Source organism: Sparus aurata, unplaced genomic scaffold (genome assembly GCF_900880675.1).
Source record: "Sparus aurata unplaced genomic scaffold, fSpaAur1.1, whole genome shotgun sequence".
NCBI lineage: Eukaryota > Metazoa > Chordata > Actinopteri > Spariformes > Sparidae > Sparus > Sparus aurata.
In genome coordinates this window covers 45,001-67,596 of record NW_022045117.1, presented here as the reverse complement: position 1 = coordinate 67,596, position 22,596 = coordinate 45,001, and the positions used below count along the sequence as shown (strand labels likewise).

General features: G+C 40.9%; 1 protein-coding gene across 1 annotated transcript in view; it reads right to left on the bottom strand.

The window, feature by feature from the left end:
• Positions 1–20,438: 20,438 nt before the first annotated feature.
• The window catches only part of LOC115577799 (GTPase IMAP family member 8-like), a 5,555-nt gene continuing 3,397 nt past the window's right edge, over positions 20,439–22,596 (bottom strand). Inside the window, exons 3-4 of the mRNA XM_030410683.1 lie at positions 22,583–22,596; positions 20,439–21,991 (exon numbers count right to left, since the gene is read on the bottom strand). The exon at positions 22,583–22,596 is cut by the window's right edge and continues 628 nt beyond it. Coding sequence (XP_030266543.1) covers positions 20,439–21,991; positions 22,583–22,596 — 1,567 coding nt within the window. The remainder of the gene's footprint in view (positions 21,992–22,582) is intronic.

Below are 22,596 nucleotides of genomic sequence, written 5' to 3'. Positions count from 1 at the left end.
CGTCTCATGACTTTGATCAGCAACTTTTAAAGCAGTTCTGCCGCGGTTGCTGGGAAAATACACTAATAGTTGATCTTCAGCTTGAACAAAAAAAGAGGAATCCACCATCCTTTGCAGAACTGTTGCTGCTATTAAGAACAGAAGAGGATAAACAGGCGGCAAAAATGAGTCGTATGAAGCAGCATTTGGGCAGCGCCAAGCCAGCTTATGGTGTCAGTAAACAACGTGTCATGTCTCATCTACAAACGGCACATGCCATAACTGATTCTGCTCAAAGTACTGAAGTTGAGACACTGAAGAGACAAATAGCAGATATTAGTGCTCAACTTAACAGCATGACGACTGAGAGCCAAAAACAGAAACTGCCCAAACAGAAAGCGAAGTCCCTTGCTTCCAGCGCCAAAGCTGAGGCTTACCCCATGAAAAAAAGAGGAACAAGTCAGCAGAGCCCCACTGTCAAAATGAGCAGCAAACCACGCCCTTGGTACTGCTTCCAGTGTGGGGAGGATGGTCACATCGCCTCCGCTTGTGACAATGACCCAAATCCTTCCCTCGTAGCCGTAAAGAAAAAACAGCTGAGAGAAAAACAGGCTACATGGGAATCCTCTAACTCCCCTAGCGATAAGGCACATTTAAACTGATATCTGCTCCCATAGAGGGACATATGGGAGTGACACCTGACAAATCCAGTCCCACAATTGGAAAAATTGCCTGGAAGAGAGCTCAAAATAAGAGGAAGCCCACAACACTTCCTTGTGGCCTTGTGGGAACTAAAATTACAGCTCTGGTAAATATTGCAGGAAAAGCCACCAATTGTCTTTTAGATACCGGTTCACAGGTGACCACTGTCCCCCAGTCTTTTTATGAGCAACACCTGTCAAATCTAACCATCCATCCATTAGGCGATCTACTTGACGTGGAGGGTGCCAACGGCCAATTAGTCCCCTACTTAGGATATATTGAGCTTTCTGTTACGTTTCTTAAAGACTTCGTAGGGACTGACATTGAAGTCCACACTTTGGCATTGGTTATTCCCCACCTCCGCTCCGCAGCCCATGAACAGGTGCTTATTGGCACCAATACTCTTGATGCCCTTTATGCTGACCTTCAAGATGACCTGAATCTCTCCACTTTCCAGCCATTGTCTTGTGGCTATAGGGCTGTCCTCAAAATCCTCCAAATGCGCCAGAAAAGCTCCACCAGTCATAGCCTTGGCTGGGCAAAGATGGTTGGAAAGACACCTGAAGTTGTTCCGGCAAGACAGACCGTCATCCTCGAAAGCATGGCTAATGTCTCTAGTGCTCATTCTGAAAAGTACGTCATTATTGAACAGCCATCAGCCTCTTCCTTGCCCAGCGGCCTCCTTGTCTCAGCTAGCCTGGTCAGCTTGCCAAGGAAACAACCTTGCCACTTACCTGTTGTTTTGAAAAATGAAACAGATCATGACATTATCATTCCGTCCAAGACAATATTGGCAGATGTTAATACTGTTGTGCGAGTGCTACACAAAGAACAAACTATAAAGGAACCAAGCCCCCCTGCCGTGCAAAGGGAGCCCCCTCAAATGACAAAACTGAGTTTTGATTTCGGAGACTCACCTTTACCTCCTGAATGGAAAGAACGGGTAACAAACATGTTGAACTCCATGCCAGACGTCTTCTCCCATCATGACCTGGATTTTGGACATACAGACAAAGTCAAACACCGGATCAGGCTCAGTGACGAAACACCATTCAAGTATAGACCACGTCCGATACACCCCCATGATGTGGATGCCGTGAGAAAGCATCTTCAAGAGCTCCTTGACTCGGGAGTTATACAGGAGTCTGAGTCCCCGTTTGCTTCCCCTATCGTGGTTGTCAGAAAAAAAGATGGCTCTGTTCGTCTTTGCATAGATTTCAGAAAGTTAAACCTTCAGACGATCAAAGATGCATATGCCCTCCCAAAGCTCGAAGAGGCATTCTCTGCTCTCGCTGGTTCGAAATGGTTCTCTGTTCTGGACCTTAAATCAGGGTACTATCAGATTGAAATGGAAGAATCAGACAAGCAGAAGACCGCGTTTGTTTGCCCACTAGGATTTTGGGAGTTCAATAGGATGCCCCAGGGTATTACAAATGCACCATCAACATTCCAACGATTGATGGAGAAGTGTGTTGGAGAGATGAACCTAAAAGAGGTTTTAGTGTTCATTGACGACCTGATTATTTTTTCATCTTCCCTGGAGGAGCACGAACAACGTCTGAAGCGTGTTTTGCATCGACTGAAGGAATATGGACTGAAGTTAGCGCCAGGGAAATGTAAATTTTTTCAGACTTCTGTCAAATATCTCGGTCATGTGGTTTCTGAAAAGGGTGTGGAAACAGACCCAGAGAAGGTAAAATCCCTGACAACGTGGCCTGTCCCCACCAACCTAAAGGAACTCCAGTCTTTTTTAGGCTTCGCGGGATATTACCGAAGGTTCATTCAGGGGTATTCTCATGTCATCAAGCCCCTTACTGAACTAACCTCTGGCTATCCACCCCTTAGGAAGGGAAGTAAAAAACCGAAGAAAGCCACAAGCCAAGAGTATCACAACCCGAAAGAGCCTTTTGATCAAAGATGGACACCTCAATGTCAGGAGGCATTCGAACTGATAATCCAAAAGCTGACTTCAGCTCCAGTCTTGGGTTTCGCAGACCCCCAGCTTCCGTATGTTCTGCATACAGATGCCAGCACCCTAGGTGTTGGGGCTGCACTATACCAGGTTCAGGATGGCCAACCAAGAGTCATAGCGTTTGCTAGCCGAGGGCTCTCAAAGAGCGAAAGGAAGTACCCTGCCCATAAACTCGAATTTCTGGCCCTTAAGTGGGCAGTTACAGAGAAATTTTCCGATTATTTATATGGAACGGACTTCACTGTGGTTACTGATAGTAACCCGTTAACTTACCTCTTAACCTCAGCCAAGCTTGACGCAACAGGTTACCGGTGGTTGTCCAGCCTGTCAACCTTCTCCTTCCGACTGCAGTACAGAGCAGGCAAGCAAAACTTGGACGCTGATGCCTTGTCTCGTCGTTCTCATGGTCCACCAGAGGATGACCCGGCATCACTAAAAGAAAGTGAGAGGATCCGGCAATTCGCTTTGTACCATCTGAGCGATGCTGACACACCACACACTGTTCCTCAAGAGGTCATTCAGGCTATCTGTGACCGACACATGATCACCAGTGTCAGAGATACCAAGGCTGAAAGCCCCAACCCTGGGCTGACACTAGTTGAATCTCTTTCTCATCAGCCTACAGCTATTCCAGACTGTTTTCAGGAAGAGCAAGTGGACGGGTTCCCTTTTATTCCCTCATTTTCTGTAGAGGAACTCAGGGAAAAGCAGAGATTAGATCCTGCAATCAATGAAGTTATTGTTCAAATGGAGACTGGCAAAACCCCACCTCCCACCCTCAAAGCAGAGCTGCCTGAGCTTCCTTTGCTGCTGCGTGAGCTCAACCGGCTGGAGCTGCGGAATGGAGTGCTCTATCGACAGAGGCAAGACGGACCCAATATCACCTTCCAGTTAGTGCTCCCTGAGGAGTTAAGAGCAATAGCCTTGCAGAGCCTCCATAATGACATGGGTCACCTTGGAGTCGAGCGGACAGTCGATCTGGTAAGAGCCAGATTCTACTGGCCAAAAATGTATATGGCTGTTGAAAAACTGATCAAAACCTGCGAGCGATGTGTCCGCCGCAAAGCCCTTCCTGAGAGAGCTGCTCCGCTGGTAAATATAAAAACCTTTCGACCTCTGGAGCTTGTGTGTATAGACTTCTTATCCTTGGAGCCCGATCGGTCCAACACAAAGGATGTATTGGTCATTACCGATCACTTCACGAAGTACGCAGTAGCCATACCAACTCCAAACCAGCGCGCCCGTACTGTCGCAAAATGTCTTTGGGATAATTTCATAGCGCACTACGGCTTCCCAGAGAGACTTCTCAGCGATCAGGGCCCTGACTTCGAGTCGCACACTATAAGAGAACTCTGTGAACTTGCTGGTGTAAAGAAGGTGCATACTACTCCATACCATCCACGAGGGAATCCGGTTGAGAGGTTCAATCGCACTCTCCTCCAAATGCTTGGTACCCTTAGTCAATCCGACAAACTGCATTGGAAAGACATTTTGTAAAACCTCTCGTGCGTGCCTATAATTGCACAAAGAACGAGACGACCGAATTCTCCCCCTATGAATTAATGTTTGGGAGACAACCAAGGCTTCCCATCGACTTAGCTTTTGGGCTACCCACAAACACCAATAAGCTGTCTCATTCCCAGTATGTCAGTGATTTAAAATGTCGTTTGGAACAGAGTTATAGGATTGCCACCTCCAACGCACAGAAGAATGCTGATCGAAATAAGACCCGATTTGACAAACGAGTCGTAGACTCAACCTTGGAAGTGGGTGATAGGGTCCTTGTTCGCAATGTCAAGCTGCGTGGAAAGCATAAACTAGCGAACAAGTGGGAGGACGATGTCTATGTCATCCTCAGAAAAGCTGGCGACTTACCTGTGTACACAGTCAAGCCCGAGGGCAAGAATGGGCCAGTGCGCACCCTACACCGCGACCTGCTCCTCCCTTGTGGTTTTTTATCTGCCACTGTGACGAATGAACCTGTCAAACAGCTCCCTGTCAGGAGGCCCAGGACGAGACAATGTCACACCACTGAGAGTGAAGAGGAGGAAATCTCTGACTCAGAACTTGTACCCACTCGGATATTTTCCCCTTTCCAAACACCAGAGCCTGACATCACCGAGACTCACAAGTTGAGGAATGCTCCATGTATGATCAGACAGTCAAATGAACCGGATGTGTCATCTGCTCCAGCTCTCTCTGATTCTCCAGCATATGAGCGCCCAGCCGAGGACAGAGATGAGCTATCCAGGCAGAACGTACCTGAACAAGTCAGCCTACCCGAACAAGTACATGAAACAGACCAAAATGAAAGTGATTTACCTGATGTCGAATGTTCTGTCGAGAACAGTAACTTACCTGAAGACGTATACCCTGTAGAAGGAAACAGCTTACCTGATAATGTCAACAATACCCAGGATGAACAGCTTCCAGTGCTCTGGGAGGTGTCAGAGAGTAAAGGGGAGATAGAGGGGACTGGAAGTGGAAAGTCTGAGGCGAAAAGAACGGATGAGTCGGATGATATGGAAATGGAGAGTAAAGAGACAGAGAGACAGACAGGAATGGATACCTCTGTCCGGAGATCAGAGAGGACACGTCAACTGCCAAAGCGACTTGACTATGCGGAACTTGGAAAACCCTTGGTCACAGTGGTTAAATCATTCTTTCATGGACTGACCACAGCATTAGCCGATGCCTTGAGTGAAGAGGAAAGCTCCCTATACCCCCCTGACCTGCCATTCAGATAAATCATATTTGACTGCTGCCATGTACAGGGACGTACATGAATTCAGGAGGGGAGGGTGTAGCCCAGGCTCTAAAATGACATCCCTTTAACATTAGAACTCTCCCTTTTAAATAATTCATTTAAATTGTGAATAAACAATTCAATGAAAAGACAGTTAAAATCCTTAAAACAATTCATTTTATTTTGAAATAAATAAATAATTCAGTTTATTTTGAAATGAATAGGTAATTCATTGAAGTTGATTTTATATGCACCAAAAAAAACGATTAAAAGTGGTTTAAAAGTGTTTTAAAATGAAGAAAGGAAGACAAAAGAAAACCTGCAGAACGGGTTTCCAACCTAGCCAATCAGTGAACCCCGTGAGCCCCAGGTGATCAGCCCCGTAGTTTTACTTCCTGTCATTACTTCCTGGTTACGGACGCTGATACACTTGCCGCCTCGGGTGCTGTCCGATCCATGTGTAGATAAAACCGTTGTCATCCACTGGACCAGCGTGAGAGAAGATTTGATTTTCGCCGATCTGGCGAGGTGAAATGCTGTAAAGATCATTCATAGACTGATCCCTCGGTCAGGTTTTTTGTGATATCATCAAATGAGGTTCCAGCCACGTCCCAATGTCCATTGGAGTGCTTCCTGCTGGTTTCGTGTGAGGTTTCCAGAGATCCAGAGATTGTTTCCTGATCCCAAGATCTATAGATTCCCAGTGTGAGCTGGGTGGCGAGCTACATCGAATCTACTGGTATTGAACTGTGAGAGTGGTGAAGGATTTTCCAGATTCCCCTTCTTCACGGACTGTGTGGTAGGACAAAACAAACACTGATTCTCTGACCTTGAGTGGAAAAAGGGCCCCAACGTCAACTTTGGGACCAGAGGGTTTTATTTCTGCCGGCTTTATTATTTTAGTTTGTTATTTTTCATTGAATGTTTTGAAACAAACTGATGTATTTTCACTGTGTTATTCATTTATAATAACAAGTGGCCACACAAACTCAAACCATTGTTGCCTGTGTCTTTTGAGTATTCACAATATAAGGGCTCTTACAAACTTAAAGTCTTCTGATACTGGGGCAGATATTAGTATTGATTATTACTTACCTGTGCTCTGTTATTACATTGTAACAAGGGTTACAGTTGGACCAAATTTGTTCGCGTCTTTGGTACTGGCAAATCAAGGGTAGCTTGAGCAATGAAGCTGCATGTTTAAATCGACCGAAGTTCTCCTTTAAGAAAAGGTCAAAAGATGATGCTACATTATGGATTCTTGATATTGCATCTCCCATGGGCCCTGGCATCATGCCGGTGGGTGCCTGCATGTAGCACAGAGTCTCAGCATGAGATGGAGACCACACTTGCCCGTCCACTGACTTTTAGGATGGACAGGATCCTCAGTGCCCGCTTCACTCTCAGAGGATGGGTCAGAGGCACTCACAGACGTGGAAGACTCCAGCGAGCCTTCTGTGTCAGAGTCCCCCTCGAAGATCGTGGTTTCCCCTGATGAACCCTGCAGCTCGCTGTCAGATAAAGGCTGCATGACCATTTCTAATGCCTCTTCTCTTCTGAAATGCCTTTTCATTTTTGCACCCTCTCTGCTCACTAATGAAATGACCCCTCAGACAAGTTGCATGTTTATCTTTGGCTGTGACAGCAGCCAGGTGCATAAACACACTAACCGTTGTTTTTGCTTTGTTTTTGAGAACAGCAAAGCATGTTTTCACTCAAGCACCTTTTCAAAGACACATGAAACACATTCCTCAAAAGATGACCTTTTTTCACCGCTGAAGTGATCAGTGCATGCTTACAGATTCTCACACACACACACACACACACACACACACACACACACACCACACACACACACACACACACACACACACACACACACTCTCACTCTCACTCTCTCTCACTTTCTATCTCACACACACACACAGACACACACACACACACACACACACACAACATGCACACACACAACATGCACACACACACACACACACACACACACACACCACACACACACACACACACACACACACACACACACACACTCTCTCACTCTCACTCTCACTCTCTCTCACTTTCTATCTCACACACACACACACAGACAGACACACACACACACACACACACACAACATGCACACACACACACACACACACACACACACACACACACACACACACACACAGGCCCTGGTAGTCACCCGGCTCCATAATGTAACTGGCAAAAATACAAGAATTTCATGCATCGGCCTACAATGGGAAAATGGTCGAATCTGGTGAAATACATCAAAAATGTTAAATATCACTACTTTTCTTCAAAATGGCATGCTGACATTACAGAATTCATGGTTTTATACTGTAATGGTAGTGAGATTAAAAAATGTGGTTTTAATGGATGTCAATGGGGCATTTTTTGCCATGAAGGTGGTTAGAGGGAGTATTTGTTACTACATAAAATATACTAATGCAATCAAATCAATTTTGTTGGTAATCTTTGATATATCAAAGACTCTAATCACCACCAAAGCCCCATCAGCCTACTACTTATTATATGGAAAATAATACATTTTTTGTGTTTTTTTTAAAATAAATAATTAGTAATTCAAATAATAAAACTGGCATTTAAAGGGTTAAAATCCTGAAAATTATTGAATATTTGATCATTTTGATCAGGAAACAAGTTGGTTAAGGGATTCAAGCAAAAAAAAAGCAGAAAAAAATATTGATGTATGAGGATTTTATGGCAGATTTTGTGCGTGTACATTTTTGCCACGAAGGTGGTTAGAGGGTGCAAAATGCATTACAGGAAAATAAAAGACATGTAAGAGTAAAAGACACTGGATTTCAAAAATTTGACTAAAAGGAAGAGTTCCTACAAAAATCCATGCCACAAGCTGTAACACAGCCAAAATGATCGCTAGATCAAAAAAAAAAGTTGAGAAAAATGTACAAAAATGCCCGAGGAAGGCACAAGGGTTAAACTTCTTCCAGATGTTGAGTTTATTGTGACTTTGCTGTTGTAAACATTGTTGTTCTACTAACAGTCACAGTAGTCAATTCTTGGTTTTGTCACATGTTTAGATGTGTAGCCTGTATTTCTAGTTTGCACTTGCCCTCCAATAAACAGCCTAATAATAAACCAGTGTTTTGTTGCTTTTAAAGAATTGCAGCTGAATTGCATGTCTTCTAAACCTCAGTATTATGATAATGTGAATAAACTCATGTTGACAATAACTTGTTGACACAAAAGAAATGGCAGTTACATATCACTCACAGCTACACAGCATACACAGCTAAGAAGTTGGCTTTCTATAAGTACTTTGTTTATTAATTTTACATTAATCAATCTACATATTGTGTAATTAAGGCCCAAACAATTTTTCTCGCGCACGCTATGCGCGCGCACGTACTGTCCTTTTCTGGCTTCGAGCCCCTGCCCCTCTATAATCATGTGCACGTCCCTGCCTCAAACTGTATCCCCCTTTTCATTTGGGCTCCCTTCTTCTTTTCTGTTGTGCCAAACCTCGTGCTTACTTTTAATAATAAAGTGTTGTACATGATCATTGAACTCTGTCTCTTTCCCTCCCTGAGTAAACGAACCTGAGTGTCCTTTTCGTTTTGAAGTTAATAATTGACCTTTAGTACGGGTCCTTGGGCCCTAACCCAAGGTGGCGTTGTTGGTATTTTGTGTATAACATAGTAATAACCCTCGTGTTGCCACACATACAGAGTCACTTTATAAGTATTTTTGCACTACACTAGCAGTTACATGTAGCATTTGGTGTTGTTGTTGTTGTTGTTGTTCTATGTTGTTGTTGTTTGTTTGTATGTATCTCAGCTTCTTGGGAAACCTTAACTGTGTACTGAGTATATGTCTGGAATGACAATAAACCCTCTAGAATCTTGAATTTTACAACTTTTACGACAGCCAATAGCGGCTTTCCTTACTGAGGAGTTGCAACAGTGGTAACACTTCAAATACTGGCTGATGGTGGAAGTGGTGGTGTAAAGAAATACTGAAGTAAAGTACAAGTACATCAACACCTACTGAAGAACAGTAACTGAGTTAATGTACTTAGTCACATTCCTCAGCTGCTGAAAATGTTTTCTGAAATACTGAGTCTGTTTTCTGCTACTTCATATTTCCACTTCACTGCATTTCAGACACAAATATTGTACTTTTTACTCCACTACATGTATCTGATTACTTTAGTTACTAGTTTCTCTTCAGATGTAGAGTTTATACACACAAACATGAGATCAGTGTATAAAATATGATGCTGTGTTTTAGATTTAACCACACATAAGTATTTAAATCAGCTCCACCTCAACCAGCTGTAACTTTACCCAGTGATGAGATGTAAATAGAAAAGAATAGAAAGCCTTTCTTGTCATTGTACATCGAGTATACAACGAAATTTAGGAGTGCTTCTCCTATCAGTGCATTGATAAAAGGGTAAAAACAATAACATACATCGTGCACCGAGACGGAGAGCCAAGGGCATACCTTGCGCGCCACCATCACCCAAAAAAAAAAGTACATTAAACTTTCTGTCTGTTTAAACAGATTTTAAACTTTGAAGCAAATAAACAAGTTTACATTTATAAATGAAACACTTCAGAACACTGATTTAAATCAGAATGTTGTTTATCTGAGACGTCATTATGTAATATTAACATGAACATATAAACAAACTTTAAGCTTTTCATTGACAGAAAATGTAAAAGCAGTAAATGATGAGGAGTTAAAAACAAACAGATCAGCAGCAGAAGATCTAAAACTGACTTCAGATTAATGTTAGAGCGCCACCTGCTGGACAAACACTGTCAACACAGCAGAGGATCACAGAGGATCACAGAGGATCACAGTGGATCACAGAGGATCACAGAGGATCACAGAGGATCAGCTCAATGAAACATCAGCTGAAACATTCAGAGTGTTCAGAGAGATTCTCTCTGGTCCTCTTTTGCTTTTTTGATTCTATAATTAATCTGCCTTCTTGTTTTCTTCTCCTGTTTTACAAATTCACCAGTGAGCTCACAGAATAAAAATTAAATAAAAAGTTGGTTTGTGGCAACAACTAAGAAACAGTTTAATTCTAGATGTTAATACAGACGAGAATATTTCTGACTCAGTTCAGATTAACTTACTGTCACGTGTCCATATGTCAGATCTCCAGTTCAGATGTTTTCCATCGTTCTCTTTCACAACTTGACCCAAACGTGTCAACAGCTCTGCAGGTTCAAGATGCTTCTGCCTCAGAAACCTGTAGTGACAGTCTCTGATCATTTCCTTTAAGGGTGGATATAGATGCTCCCAAAGTTCTTCCTTTTGGTACAGATAAGCCACTCCAACTGATGTTTGACCAGTATTTATTTTCTGCCTTTAATTGACAAACACCGTGAAAAACATAAAAAATGAATAAAATGAATATTACAAACACAAATATTATTAGTGTAAAATAAAATACAACCACATACCGTGTGTCCCTTGTGTGCAAAACTTAGCAGTGGTTATCATCCTTTTTAATGTTGCACTGCTACGCTTCAGTACCAACTCTTTACTGCATGTAGCTTCCAGCTGAACACAGTCTTTCTATCTAATTGGTAATTGAGCATTTGAACACAGCACGCTGCGCACTCAGTCCTGTTCGCTGGCTTGGCCAGAAGGTGTCACCACAAACAAAGGAACCAATATACTTTTTCAAAATACCATTTACAATATACAAAGGGAAACAAAACAAAGGCAATAAAGACATTTAGATCTGTTGAGAGCACATTTTCTGCAACAGCTACAGACCTGGACTCTCCTCTCTGGGTGTTGATATCAGAACCAGTGAATGATCAAATGATTGATCACTGAAGAGGTTCAGGACTCTGCAGAGCTTCAGTTTGTGTTCCTCAGTGAAGTCTTCAGGCTGTAGAACCAGCAGGAACCCATGAGGTCCAGGATCAGAGAGTCTTTCACAGGTTCCTACATTTCTTCTCAGTCTGTATTCAGACATGTTGGGATGCAGCAGATCTGGAGTGTTGATCAGAACTATTTCCTATTTCTTTCTCCTTTACCCGTCCTCTGACTGTCAGACAGCGGTCTGGTTCTTCCTCAGTGTTGAACTTGTTCTCTCCCAGTATGAAGTTCCCCACTGAACTCCTCTGAGACCAGCTGTTACCCAGCAGATCTGGGGTGTTGTCAGAGGTGTAGCAAGCTTTTCAAAAGAGCGGGGGATGGATGTAGTGGTGTTTTTTTGTTTTTTTTTGGTGGTGTTTGGGGGGGGGGGGGGGGGAATGTGACGCTGTTACTGTGATGATAAATGACAGTTAAATATTGAATCTGTGTCTATAATAACCACTCCCTGACATAAAGTTATTATAGATTATAATGTCATATATCATCACAGTAACAGACAGACATACAGATTGTCAGAGCGGTATGCTGCTGTTATTCCACCGACACACGACGTTATGTGCCACTTCAGATTGTTATGGCACTGAGAGACTGTTGGATGGGTACCGCTCCATGATGAATATGCAGATATAATGCCACTGGGCTGGTGTGACGACAAGTACTGCCGTAAATGTATACATTTATTTTGTCAATGCTAACTGAACACATTACCATAAGTAAAGGAACGTATGTTATGTTGTTGGGATGTAAGCATTTAGACAGTAATTACACGTGGAACTCTTGCGATATGATAGTAAAGTAATATGTCTACATTTCTGCCTATAAACTAGAAAGAGCTAGCCTTAGCTAATATGGCTACTGTTAGCCCAGCCACCGTAGCCAGTCTTACTAATCGATAGCAGAAACTTTGAGCCAACCAACAGATTTTAATTATTAGGAGAACGCAATAATACATTACTTAATATAAACTTATCCAACAGTCTCTCAGTGCCGTAACAATCTCAAGCGGCACATACCATCATGTGTCGGTGGAATAACAGCAGCATACCACTCTGACAATCTGTATACCAGTCTGGGGATCGGTATATGCCGCTTCACCTTCAGCCACTTTTGGATCTCGACGTCACTCTTCACACACGTACAGATATATTCAGGAAACAGAGAGGAACCAGAAACAACGTCTGTAACGTTCTCTGATGATAAGAAATATAATTTGTTGACTTTTTCCAATTTTATGAAATTCTCTTTTCTGAAAGTTGTTTTTAAGTCCATAAATGGACAGGCCCCACAAGCGGTGTCTCAGACCTTTAAAAATGCAGACAACTGTAAGACAATGCCAAGGAGCATAACTAAGCAAAACCGTAAAGTTCGAAGATACAGGACAACATTTGGCCAGTCATCTTTCTCAGTGCAAGGTATACACCTATGGAATTCTCTACCATCAGAAATTAAATCCCAAACAGAATTGAAGACATTTAGTGTGAAAGTTAAACTGTGGCTCAAGCAGCAGCAGAAATGTGAACATTAACTTCTCTCAAGTCATTGTCCATACAGTACTTTATTCTATGTTTAATGCTAAATTTAACTTGTGTTTTTATCTGAAATTTATAACTGCAGCTGTGTTTATTTGTACCTATTCACTGTATTATCCACTGCCTTTGTATAATTGCACTTATTGTATACAGATTATTTTATTCTATTCTAAAGCCTGACCAGGGACAAAGACTGCAAATTAGCTGAAGCTAGACGTCTTATGTGCATCACATTTTCCCATTCTCTGTGGCAATGCTGTATGTATCGTCCCTGTTAAATAAACATTGAAATAAAAATAAAAATAAAAAAAACTACTCTGTATATGTTCAGTATACAGGTCGGCACCAAACCACAGGATGGATTTATAATGTTTTTATGTGTTTACAGCTGCTGATGTATGTAACGCTGTTACTGTGATGACACATGACAGTTAAATATTGAATCTGTCTATAATAACCACATCCTGACATGTTAATGTGGCATCTGTGTGAATAAAAAACACTAACGTTGTTTTTATAAATATAGTGATTTTTAATGATCTAAGTACTAATAATAACAATCATGGAGACAAAAAATTAACAAAGTCTGTAAATCAAGATCAGAAACTGCAGCAGCAGTGAGCTGCTTTCTTTTCTGTTAGCAGTGAAGAGATAAACTCCATGACAGAACATTATAACATATGATAATGTATACAATAACATTTAATGGTAAAAAAAAAAGTAAAGTTGCAGCAGACTACCATTATAAATATGCACCATATATACTCTTCATTATTATCATTATTATTAGTACTAGTAGTATTTTTCTGAATATTCTTGACTTTGAATGGGAGCAGCTGTAACGCTGTAATTTCCTGTCGGGCATCAAGAAAGTATTTCTGATTCTGATTCATATATTATGAAGTCAGTTGTCCATATTTAAACTTAAATTTAATGAAACAAGTTGACAGTATGGGAGACAGATGTCACATTTACATGTCAGGATCTGGTTATTATAGACACAGATTCAATATTTAACTGTCATGTATCATCACAGTAACAGCTTTACATAAATTAGCAGCTGTAAACTCATAATAACATTATAAAACACATCCTGTGGTTTGGTGCCGACCTGTATACTGAACATATGAGGAGTAGTTAACTTTTATAATCATCAGCAAACTTTACAGATGTTGTTTCTGGTTCCTCTCTGTTTCCTGAATATATCTGTACGTGTGTGAATGTGTAAATGGGAGGTATTACCTGATGGTACTTCGTAGAAGGAGCTTTATAAACTTCACTCCATGGGTGTCATGTGTGAAGCAGCAACAGGAGAGGGAGCGGAGGCGGCTGCAGCGAGCGTAAACACAGAGCAGCCAGAGAAACTGAGCGGCTGTAGTGAGGCCTTTGTGCTAAACTGCAGAAAAACTGCAGAAAAAATGTTGAACCCTCTCACTGAGAAAACACACACATCCCCAACGGGTGCGACGCCCCTGGCTGTTGATCAGAACTATGTGTTTCTCCTTTAAGTGTCCTCTGACTCTCAGACAGCGGTCTGGTTCTTCCTCAGTGTTGAACTTGTTCTATCCCAGTATGAAGTTCCCCACTGAACTCCTCTGAGATCAGCTGTTCCCAGCAGAACCACCCTCAGCTCAGACACTGGAGAGAAAACACTGACTTAGAAAAACTTCCTCAGTGAAGACTTTGTATCATATTTACAATCAATGAGGAAGTCACAGTTTCATTACGGTGGACTTCTGTCATCCATTATTAACTTGAAACATTTGAATTCACAAATATTTAAATGAAACATGAGAGTTTGTATCCACATCTACAAACAGTGAGTGTAGATGTTAATACAGACAGAATGTTTCTGACTCAGTTCAGATTAACTCACAGTTGGGTGGCAGGAATTCAAAGCTGCTGCGCCTCAGAGGTGATGCAGATGCTCCTGATGCACACAGAAAATATAGATTTAACATTTAATATTTAAATTTAAATTTAACATTTACATTTTTTTATTGATATTCAACATTTACATTATATTTTTACAAGAGAAGTAAATATCACAAAGTTCACAAATATTGCTGTAAATCTGGTCAAAAGTAACATCAATAAATTCACATGTTTTTTAAACGTGGTTTGTTGCTGAATGTGGCGACTTTACAATTATTGTGCCATAATTGTCTGTTCTTTTCTTCTTCTCCTGTTACTCACCTGCTACTGGGGCCCTCGGAGACATCTTTGACTCCACCACTGGAAAGAACAAAACAGTAAATTAGAGAACACAGTGGGTTTGGATTTAATCCATGTTTCACACAATAACACTGACGAGAATATTTCTGACTCAGTTCAGATTAACTCACAAAAGGGCGGCTGTGACTCTCGACTGCTGCACCTCACAGCTGATGCACATGCTCCTGATGGACACAGAAAATATAGATATTGAATAATTTCTTCGTCCATATGTGATCTGTAATAAACCTGCTCATCAGTGATTGTTGGGGTCCACTAGAGCTGTCACAATACCAGGTTTTCACTTGTGGCCAAAATAATTCACCATAATGACATTATACATGACATAAATATTATGAAAACAAAATTCTGTCAGTCAAATTCATTTTGTGGGTTTTTTGTCTTTTGTCATAATACAGTTGTCAGTACAAATGTGTGTTGGCTCAGACATGATTTTCCACAGCAGCAGTAAATCAACGAGGAGCAGCCACACAACAGGTCTGTGCCACAATAACTAACAGCAGCATTTCTCCTTTATGCACCTACGCTGCCAAAGTTTTTGTTGTTTTTATGAGATAAGACGAGAGGAGAGGACAAGAGATGGTACAGGAAGAGGGGAAAGGCCTTTGTGTATCTGTATCTCTAACATTGTATCATTTTGTGACATGGACGCACTGAAGTGACGCTTAGAAACGGAGAACACTCTGTCCCATAACTGTAGAAACTAAAGTTGTACTCTTTCTCGCTACTGATGCGTCATATCAAGTCCAGATCACACACACGAGTAAAGCGTTAAACGCATAAACAAGGAACCTAACACTTACCTGAATATATCAGATCAACAAGTGTAACAACAAACATTGAGTAAATGTCAGGATTAAAGAAAGCGATGCTGAACACTGAGTCATGATGATCATTCTCATAGAAGGAAAAACAACCAAAACTTCACATGAGCATCAAACAGTAAAGTTACAGCAAACGCAGTCATCTGATAGAAATACGCAGGAAACACAGATCTGTGAAATAAACAACATTTGGAAGATCCACACTGATATAAAGACAGAAGGTTTTCCACATGCACTGACTGTTTCCTTCATCCTGGAGATCTCACTGTGCGTGATGCTGTCAGCTGTCAATCAAAGACAATCCACAGGTTCCCTCAGAGATATTTACAATTATTCATATAATTGTTCATAAAAGATCTTCACTGTGGTGATATAGGTTGATTCCAGAAAAAAGGCAGATGATAATAGATCATTTAAGAATCATTGACAGCCAGCTAGCCACACCCAGATGATGTAGACATTAACCCAGCGGGTGACACATAAACTAAAAGCTTGTTGTCAGATCACACAGGTGATGACTCTTTCTTTCCACTCTCTACTAACCTACACAAAACACAATCCTATGCACGTCCTCGCACGCCTCTGCTGAACTGAATACTTGGAGTTAATTTTGTGTCCAAGCCGGCGTTCACTCAGACACGTGGTGCAGCAGCACGTCACCTGAACTGAATCAACAGTGTTCAGCTGTCGACGCCACACTGATGTTAAAGTCCTCTCTCTCTGCCACACACACACACACACACACACACACACACATACACACACACACACACACAGTTTCCTTAGTGTTTAGTTTAATAGTCACTGCAGTTGGATAATAAATATTTATTTTGAAGTATAATTGATTATTGATCAGTTTTGCTGGTGATGAATTCTGTTCTATCGTACAGAGCAGTTGTTATTGGTCCCTGATTCCAGGCTGGTGCCCTGTAAAATAAATTTATATGAACACTGCATATTAACACATTTAACACATTTGACTGCGCCCGTTTACAAAACATTGACTTAGTGGTCAAAAATCATTCTTAAGGTGTGGGGAGGCACTCCTGATATGCAAATATACACACTAAAGCAACGAAAAGTGAGTTTTGCATAATATGTCTCCTTTAACTAAAGGTATAAATTCATGTGAAGATCTCATTGCATGAAATTTATAGTGAAACTGAACAACATTGAATGGAAGTTTTCTGTTTTATACACAACAGGAAAGAAGACTCAGTTCTTTATGAAGTGTAATATGTGACGGTGTGTTCAGGGTCTTACCAGACGGAGCAGATGATGAGGCCCCCATGATGTCACTCTGCTGGGAACATCAGAGTTTAAGAACCTGAAGAGAGAAAACATCAGCACGTGTTAATTCTCCTGTTTGTGCACTTGAGGACATGAAACACCAACAGAACACACGAGGAGTTCTCACACGACCCGTCCAGAGAAGGTTCTATTCATCTGACGGGACCCGGCTACAGATCCAAATTGTCAGCTTTAATTTATTTGAAGTCTCATTTGAAGAGAATGAAGCTTCCTAACAGTTTGGTGAGAATGAAGCACTAAAATAGAATATAATGTTTGAGACAAACTGCAATGCTGACTTGAATTTGTGTTGAAAAGCAGCTGATGGAGTATGAAGAGATGTTACAGTGAGAATGAATCAAATACTCTGAATCAGACTGAGAAATTCAATTAATCTCAATATATTGATGATTGGGAACATTCAAATATGTGAATGGAGTTCCTGACTTGTAAATATAACAAAGCAGTAGATACAGATTACAGACTTCAGCTTTAAGGGTGTTTTACTCACTTTTTGTCTCTCCAACAACATCATTCTTCCCTCCTGCAATTATGCAAATTGGGTGATGATGTCAGATTTTGACTTCTGGTGACTTTTACGACAGCCAATAGCAGCTCACCTTACTGAGGAGTTGCAACAGTGGTAACGCTTCAAATACTGGCTGATGATGGAACTGGTGGTGTAAAGAAATACTCAAGTAAAGTACAAGTACATCAACATTGAGTAAATGTACTTAGTTACATTCCTCCCCGTCTGTTTTCTGCTTCTTCATATTTCCACTTCACTGCATTTCAGAAGCAAATATTGTACTTTTTACTCTACTACATGTATCTGATTACTTTAGTTACTAGTTACTCTTCAGATGTAGTTTACACACAAACATGAGATCAGTGTGTAAAATATGATGCTGTGTTTTAGATTTAAGTGCACAAAAGTATTTAAATGAGCTCAACCAGCTGTAACTTTACTCAGTGATGAGATGTAACTAACAACATTAAAGTTTCTGTCTGTTTAAACAGATTTTAAACTTTGAAGCAAATAAACAAGTTTACATCTATAAATAAACACTTCAGAACACTGATTTAAATCAGAATGTTGTTTATCTGAGACGTCATTATGTAATATTAACATAAACACATGAATGAACTTTAAGCTTTTCACTGACAGAAACTTTTGAAGCAGTAAATGATGAGGAGAGTTAAAAACACACAGATCAGCAGCAGAAGATCTAAAACTGACTTCAGATTAATGTTAGAGCGCCACCTGCTGGACAGATACTGTAAACACTCAGGAGCTGCAGAGGATCACAGTGGATCACAGAGGATCACAGAGGATCACAGTGGATCACAGAGGATCACAGAGGATCACAGAGGATCACAGAGGATCACAGTGGATCACAGAGGATCACAGAGGATCACAGAGGATCAGCTCAATGAAACATCAGCTAAAACATTCAGAGAGATTCTCTCTGGTCCTCTGTTGCTTTTTTGATTCTATGAATGAATCTTCTCGTTTCCTTCAGCTGCATCTTGTCCTCGAGTCTTCTTCACCAGGATAAAGGAACATTATCTGCTCTTTCCTTGATTCTTCCTCAACTTAGAAATCATCTGCATCATGAAGTCACATCATATGTTCTTATTCTGCTCTAAAGATATCTGAGGATACATTAGACCACAGCAGTCTTTTACTGTTCCAACTCCTTTTATTAGGGATATGAAAGAGTTCAGACACTGAACAGAAATACAGGATTTTCACATGATATCATATTACAGGAATTCAATTAACAAATTATATCCAATCAAAATAAAGACATTCCCACACAGCTGTGTAGACTTGAAAACAAACATGTTATCGAGTTATAGGAAATCTTTTTGATGATTCAGTTACTTTTTAATTGTTAAATTAGTAGCACTTTGCCTTCATTTTAAAGCGGCAGTAACAAAACAAACAGTACATTAGCCTCTATGCCCCATTCACATAATCATCAAAGAAGCACAACCATGTTGATATTTCTCACCTCATTCTTAGTTCCATATCATCTGTCAGTTAGACCCTTCACCACTCTACTCTATATTTAGTAAGACCACCATCTCTGTCGTCTCTCTGCTGTAATAACTCCAATACTGAAGAAACCAGCTGCAGATTCCAACAGTTTAAATCATTTTCATACAATCCAAATCTACATTTCTCTCTAAAATACATAAAGCTCAGGTTCAAACCCACTTGAATCTCAGTAACCTGAGTGAACAGGTGTGTTCCACCTTATACAGTCTTGTTAGAGATCATTAATGACCAGCTGATGGCAGCTGACTCCAGACTTTTAACAGTACTTGTCTCCTCGCTCCTCTCATCTTAACTGGTTCTGGGCTCTCTTCTATTAATTATGTCTCTACTACCTCTTCTGCCCACGCTTTCAGAAGCATCAAACTCATTTCTAATGTTAGGGGGAAAATATCCAGCCACCGAGCCCACCTCCACTCTCCCAGCCACCTCCCTTTCCTACTGCCTACAGGAGATCAAATCAGATCATTTACAACTTTTTCAAAATGGACAGTGATAATGTTTGAACATAGCATTAGTTCAGGCAGGCCACGAAGTCAAGCTCAGCTCACAATCCAGCCCCCATCCTCTCTCTCTCTCTCTGTCTCCTTCACTCTCAGTCTGTCCTGTCAAATAAAGCCTCGAGGCTTTAAATACTATTTACAAACTACATTTTACTAAAGTCAAGAAGGCTTTTGTCATTTTTACAGAAAATAACAATGATCAAGTTCAATATTAGCAAAGATATAAAACAAAGCAACATTCAGTCTACAAACAACCTATAATATATAATGAAGGCATTAGACTGGCCCTCACTGATCAGGTGATTATGTAAAGTGTACTCTTTCAATATAATACAACAAATCATAATTCTGTTTTCATGTTCAGATATAAATGTTGTATTATATCTGAGCCAGTACTGTATTTATAATGACAGGCCTCACATTGATGACATTGTTCTCTCTGTACAATAACAGGAAGTTCCTCTCATCACAAGAACCAGGATTAAAATGTCGGCTGTAACCGCTCATAGTGTCAGATGATGCACACATGATTAATAATGAAGAATATGATCTGTGTTCAGCTACACAACTACAAGATCATCAGGTGTCCAGTATCAGAGTAATGTAACACCTGACTGTAGTCCACAGCTCCACCTTTGTTTAATGCCAGGAAAAAAAAATATAACAGAGTGTTGACTCTGCACACTTCATCACTGGATGATACATGCCCTTTTTTTTTTTTTTTTTTCCCACGACAACTCCTCCATCTTTCTTCTGAGGTCATTCATTTCTTTTTCCATTGCCTCAGTTTGCATTCTTGTGTCCCGTTTCATTTCAGAAGCCTGTGCTTCCATTTTACTTTTCAACTCTTTCATCTCTCTCTCATATTTTCCTTTAAGGTCGTCCTTTTCATTCTGCAGCTCTTCAACATCTTTCAAAATCTTCCTAACATCTTTTTCCGTTGCTGGCCGTGTGGTGTAGCAGCCACCACCATTTTCTCTCACCATGGTGTCAATCTTGTTCAGCAGCTCTCTGACTTGTTCACGGTTCTTCACATCTCTGTTGTTGAAGACGTGGTGTCTCCCTCCACACTCTTCTATTAGGCGTTTGACAAAGTCTAAACACTCTTCCTCTATGTATCTTTCAATTGGTTGATCCTTCAGATCGTCTCCTCTGGTGAACAGAACAATGATGAAATCTTCTGAATTTTCACCAAAGAGTGTCTTGATCAGTTTCACAGCCTCCTCTTCCTCCTCTGTGAAGCGACCGATCTGCAGCACCAGCAGGATTGCATGAGGTCCAGGAGACAACATGTTGATGCATTTTAGAATTTCCTGTTTTATTTCATCATTGGACAGAGTCGTGTCAAACAGGCCGGGAGTGTCGACAACAACAACACGCCGTCCATCAATCTCTCCTGATGCTTTCTGGCAAGACGTGGTCACTGATCTCTGACTGGCTCTGGACTCAAAACACTTCCCTAAAATAGTGTTTCCACTGGAACTCTTTCCACTGCCGGTCTTCCCAATCAGCACCAACCTGAGAGGCTCTCTGCTCTGATTTTGACCTCCTGTCTGTTTCATTTCCACATCTTTGCTTTCAGATTGAAGTCTTTGGAAATGTATATCTTGAACTGCAGCTTTACTTCTCTGATCTTCAGCCAGCGTTTCCTTTGTGAAGCTTCTGGATTCTTCTTCTCTCATCTTTTCCACATCGTGTTCAGACTTTGGTCTGATGGTCTCTTCACTGCAGGTGAGGAAGGCTCTTCTGTTTTCATGGACAATGTTCCTAATCTGCTGCATTAATGACTTGTGGTTGTATTCAGACATGTTGTAGTGTCTTCCTCCACAGTCTTTAAGGAGCTGATTCACAGTGAAACTTGTTTCCTTCCCCTCATGTGTGATGATGACCATCGAGTGTTTGAAAGCATCTTGACCAAACAAACTCAGGATGAACTTCAGAGTTTCTCTGTTCTTCTCTGTGAACTCAGAAGGTTTCACTAACAGCAGGAGAACATTTGGTCCAGGAGGACAAAGACTCACACACTCCTGCATCAAGAGCTTCACTCGTGTCTCAGACAGACTGAAGATGTCTGAAGGAGTTTTCACTAATGTAAACGTTTTTTTCCTCCACTCTCCGTAGTCGACTTCACATCTCTTAGTTTCTCCCTGAGATGTAAAAGCTCTCTTCCTCATGATGAAGTTTGATAGAGACGTCTTGTCGTCCTCACTCTGTCCAAGAAGAACCATCCTGAGTTCATGTTCTGTAAAACAACGACAACAAACAACAACATTATTTCAATGATACAATTATTGTTTTCCTGAAATGTAATATATGAATTTACTTTGAACTATCAGAGTTTGAACACTTTGCATGATGACTCCTTGATAATACTGTGTAATTCAAACAGCCTCCAGTTTACCTGTGAAGGGTCAGAACATGAACATCATGACTGTCACGCTTTGTTTTACACTTTTAGTTTTCCATTATTTATGTAAATGAAGCAGCAATAACTCAGTCCACTCAACTCAGCTTCACTGTAAATATCACTCCACACAAACTGTGTTGATCCTAAGTGCTCTGCATCACAGAGAGGAGACGATGGGCAGTTAAACTTTGAGATGAACTGATCTTCACTGCGGCAGCTTCAGAGCTGCTGCACACACTGAAGCCTGCACAGGCCTTTATAACATAAATGATAAAGACACATGTTCACACAGTGAACAACGTTTAAGGCTGGATTCTGTTTTCAGATTCAGCCATGCAAAAATGATGATCCCATTAAATCATTCTTTGCACTTCTTAATAAATAATATTTAGTGCACACTTCATCAAACATCTTTCTTGTTCTTACCAGCAGCTCCTGCA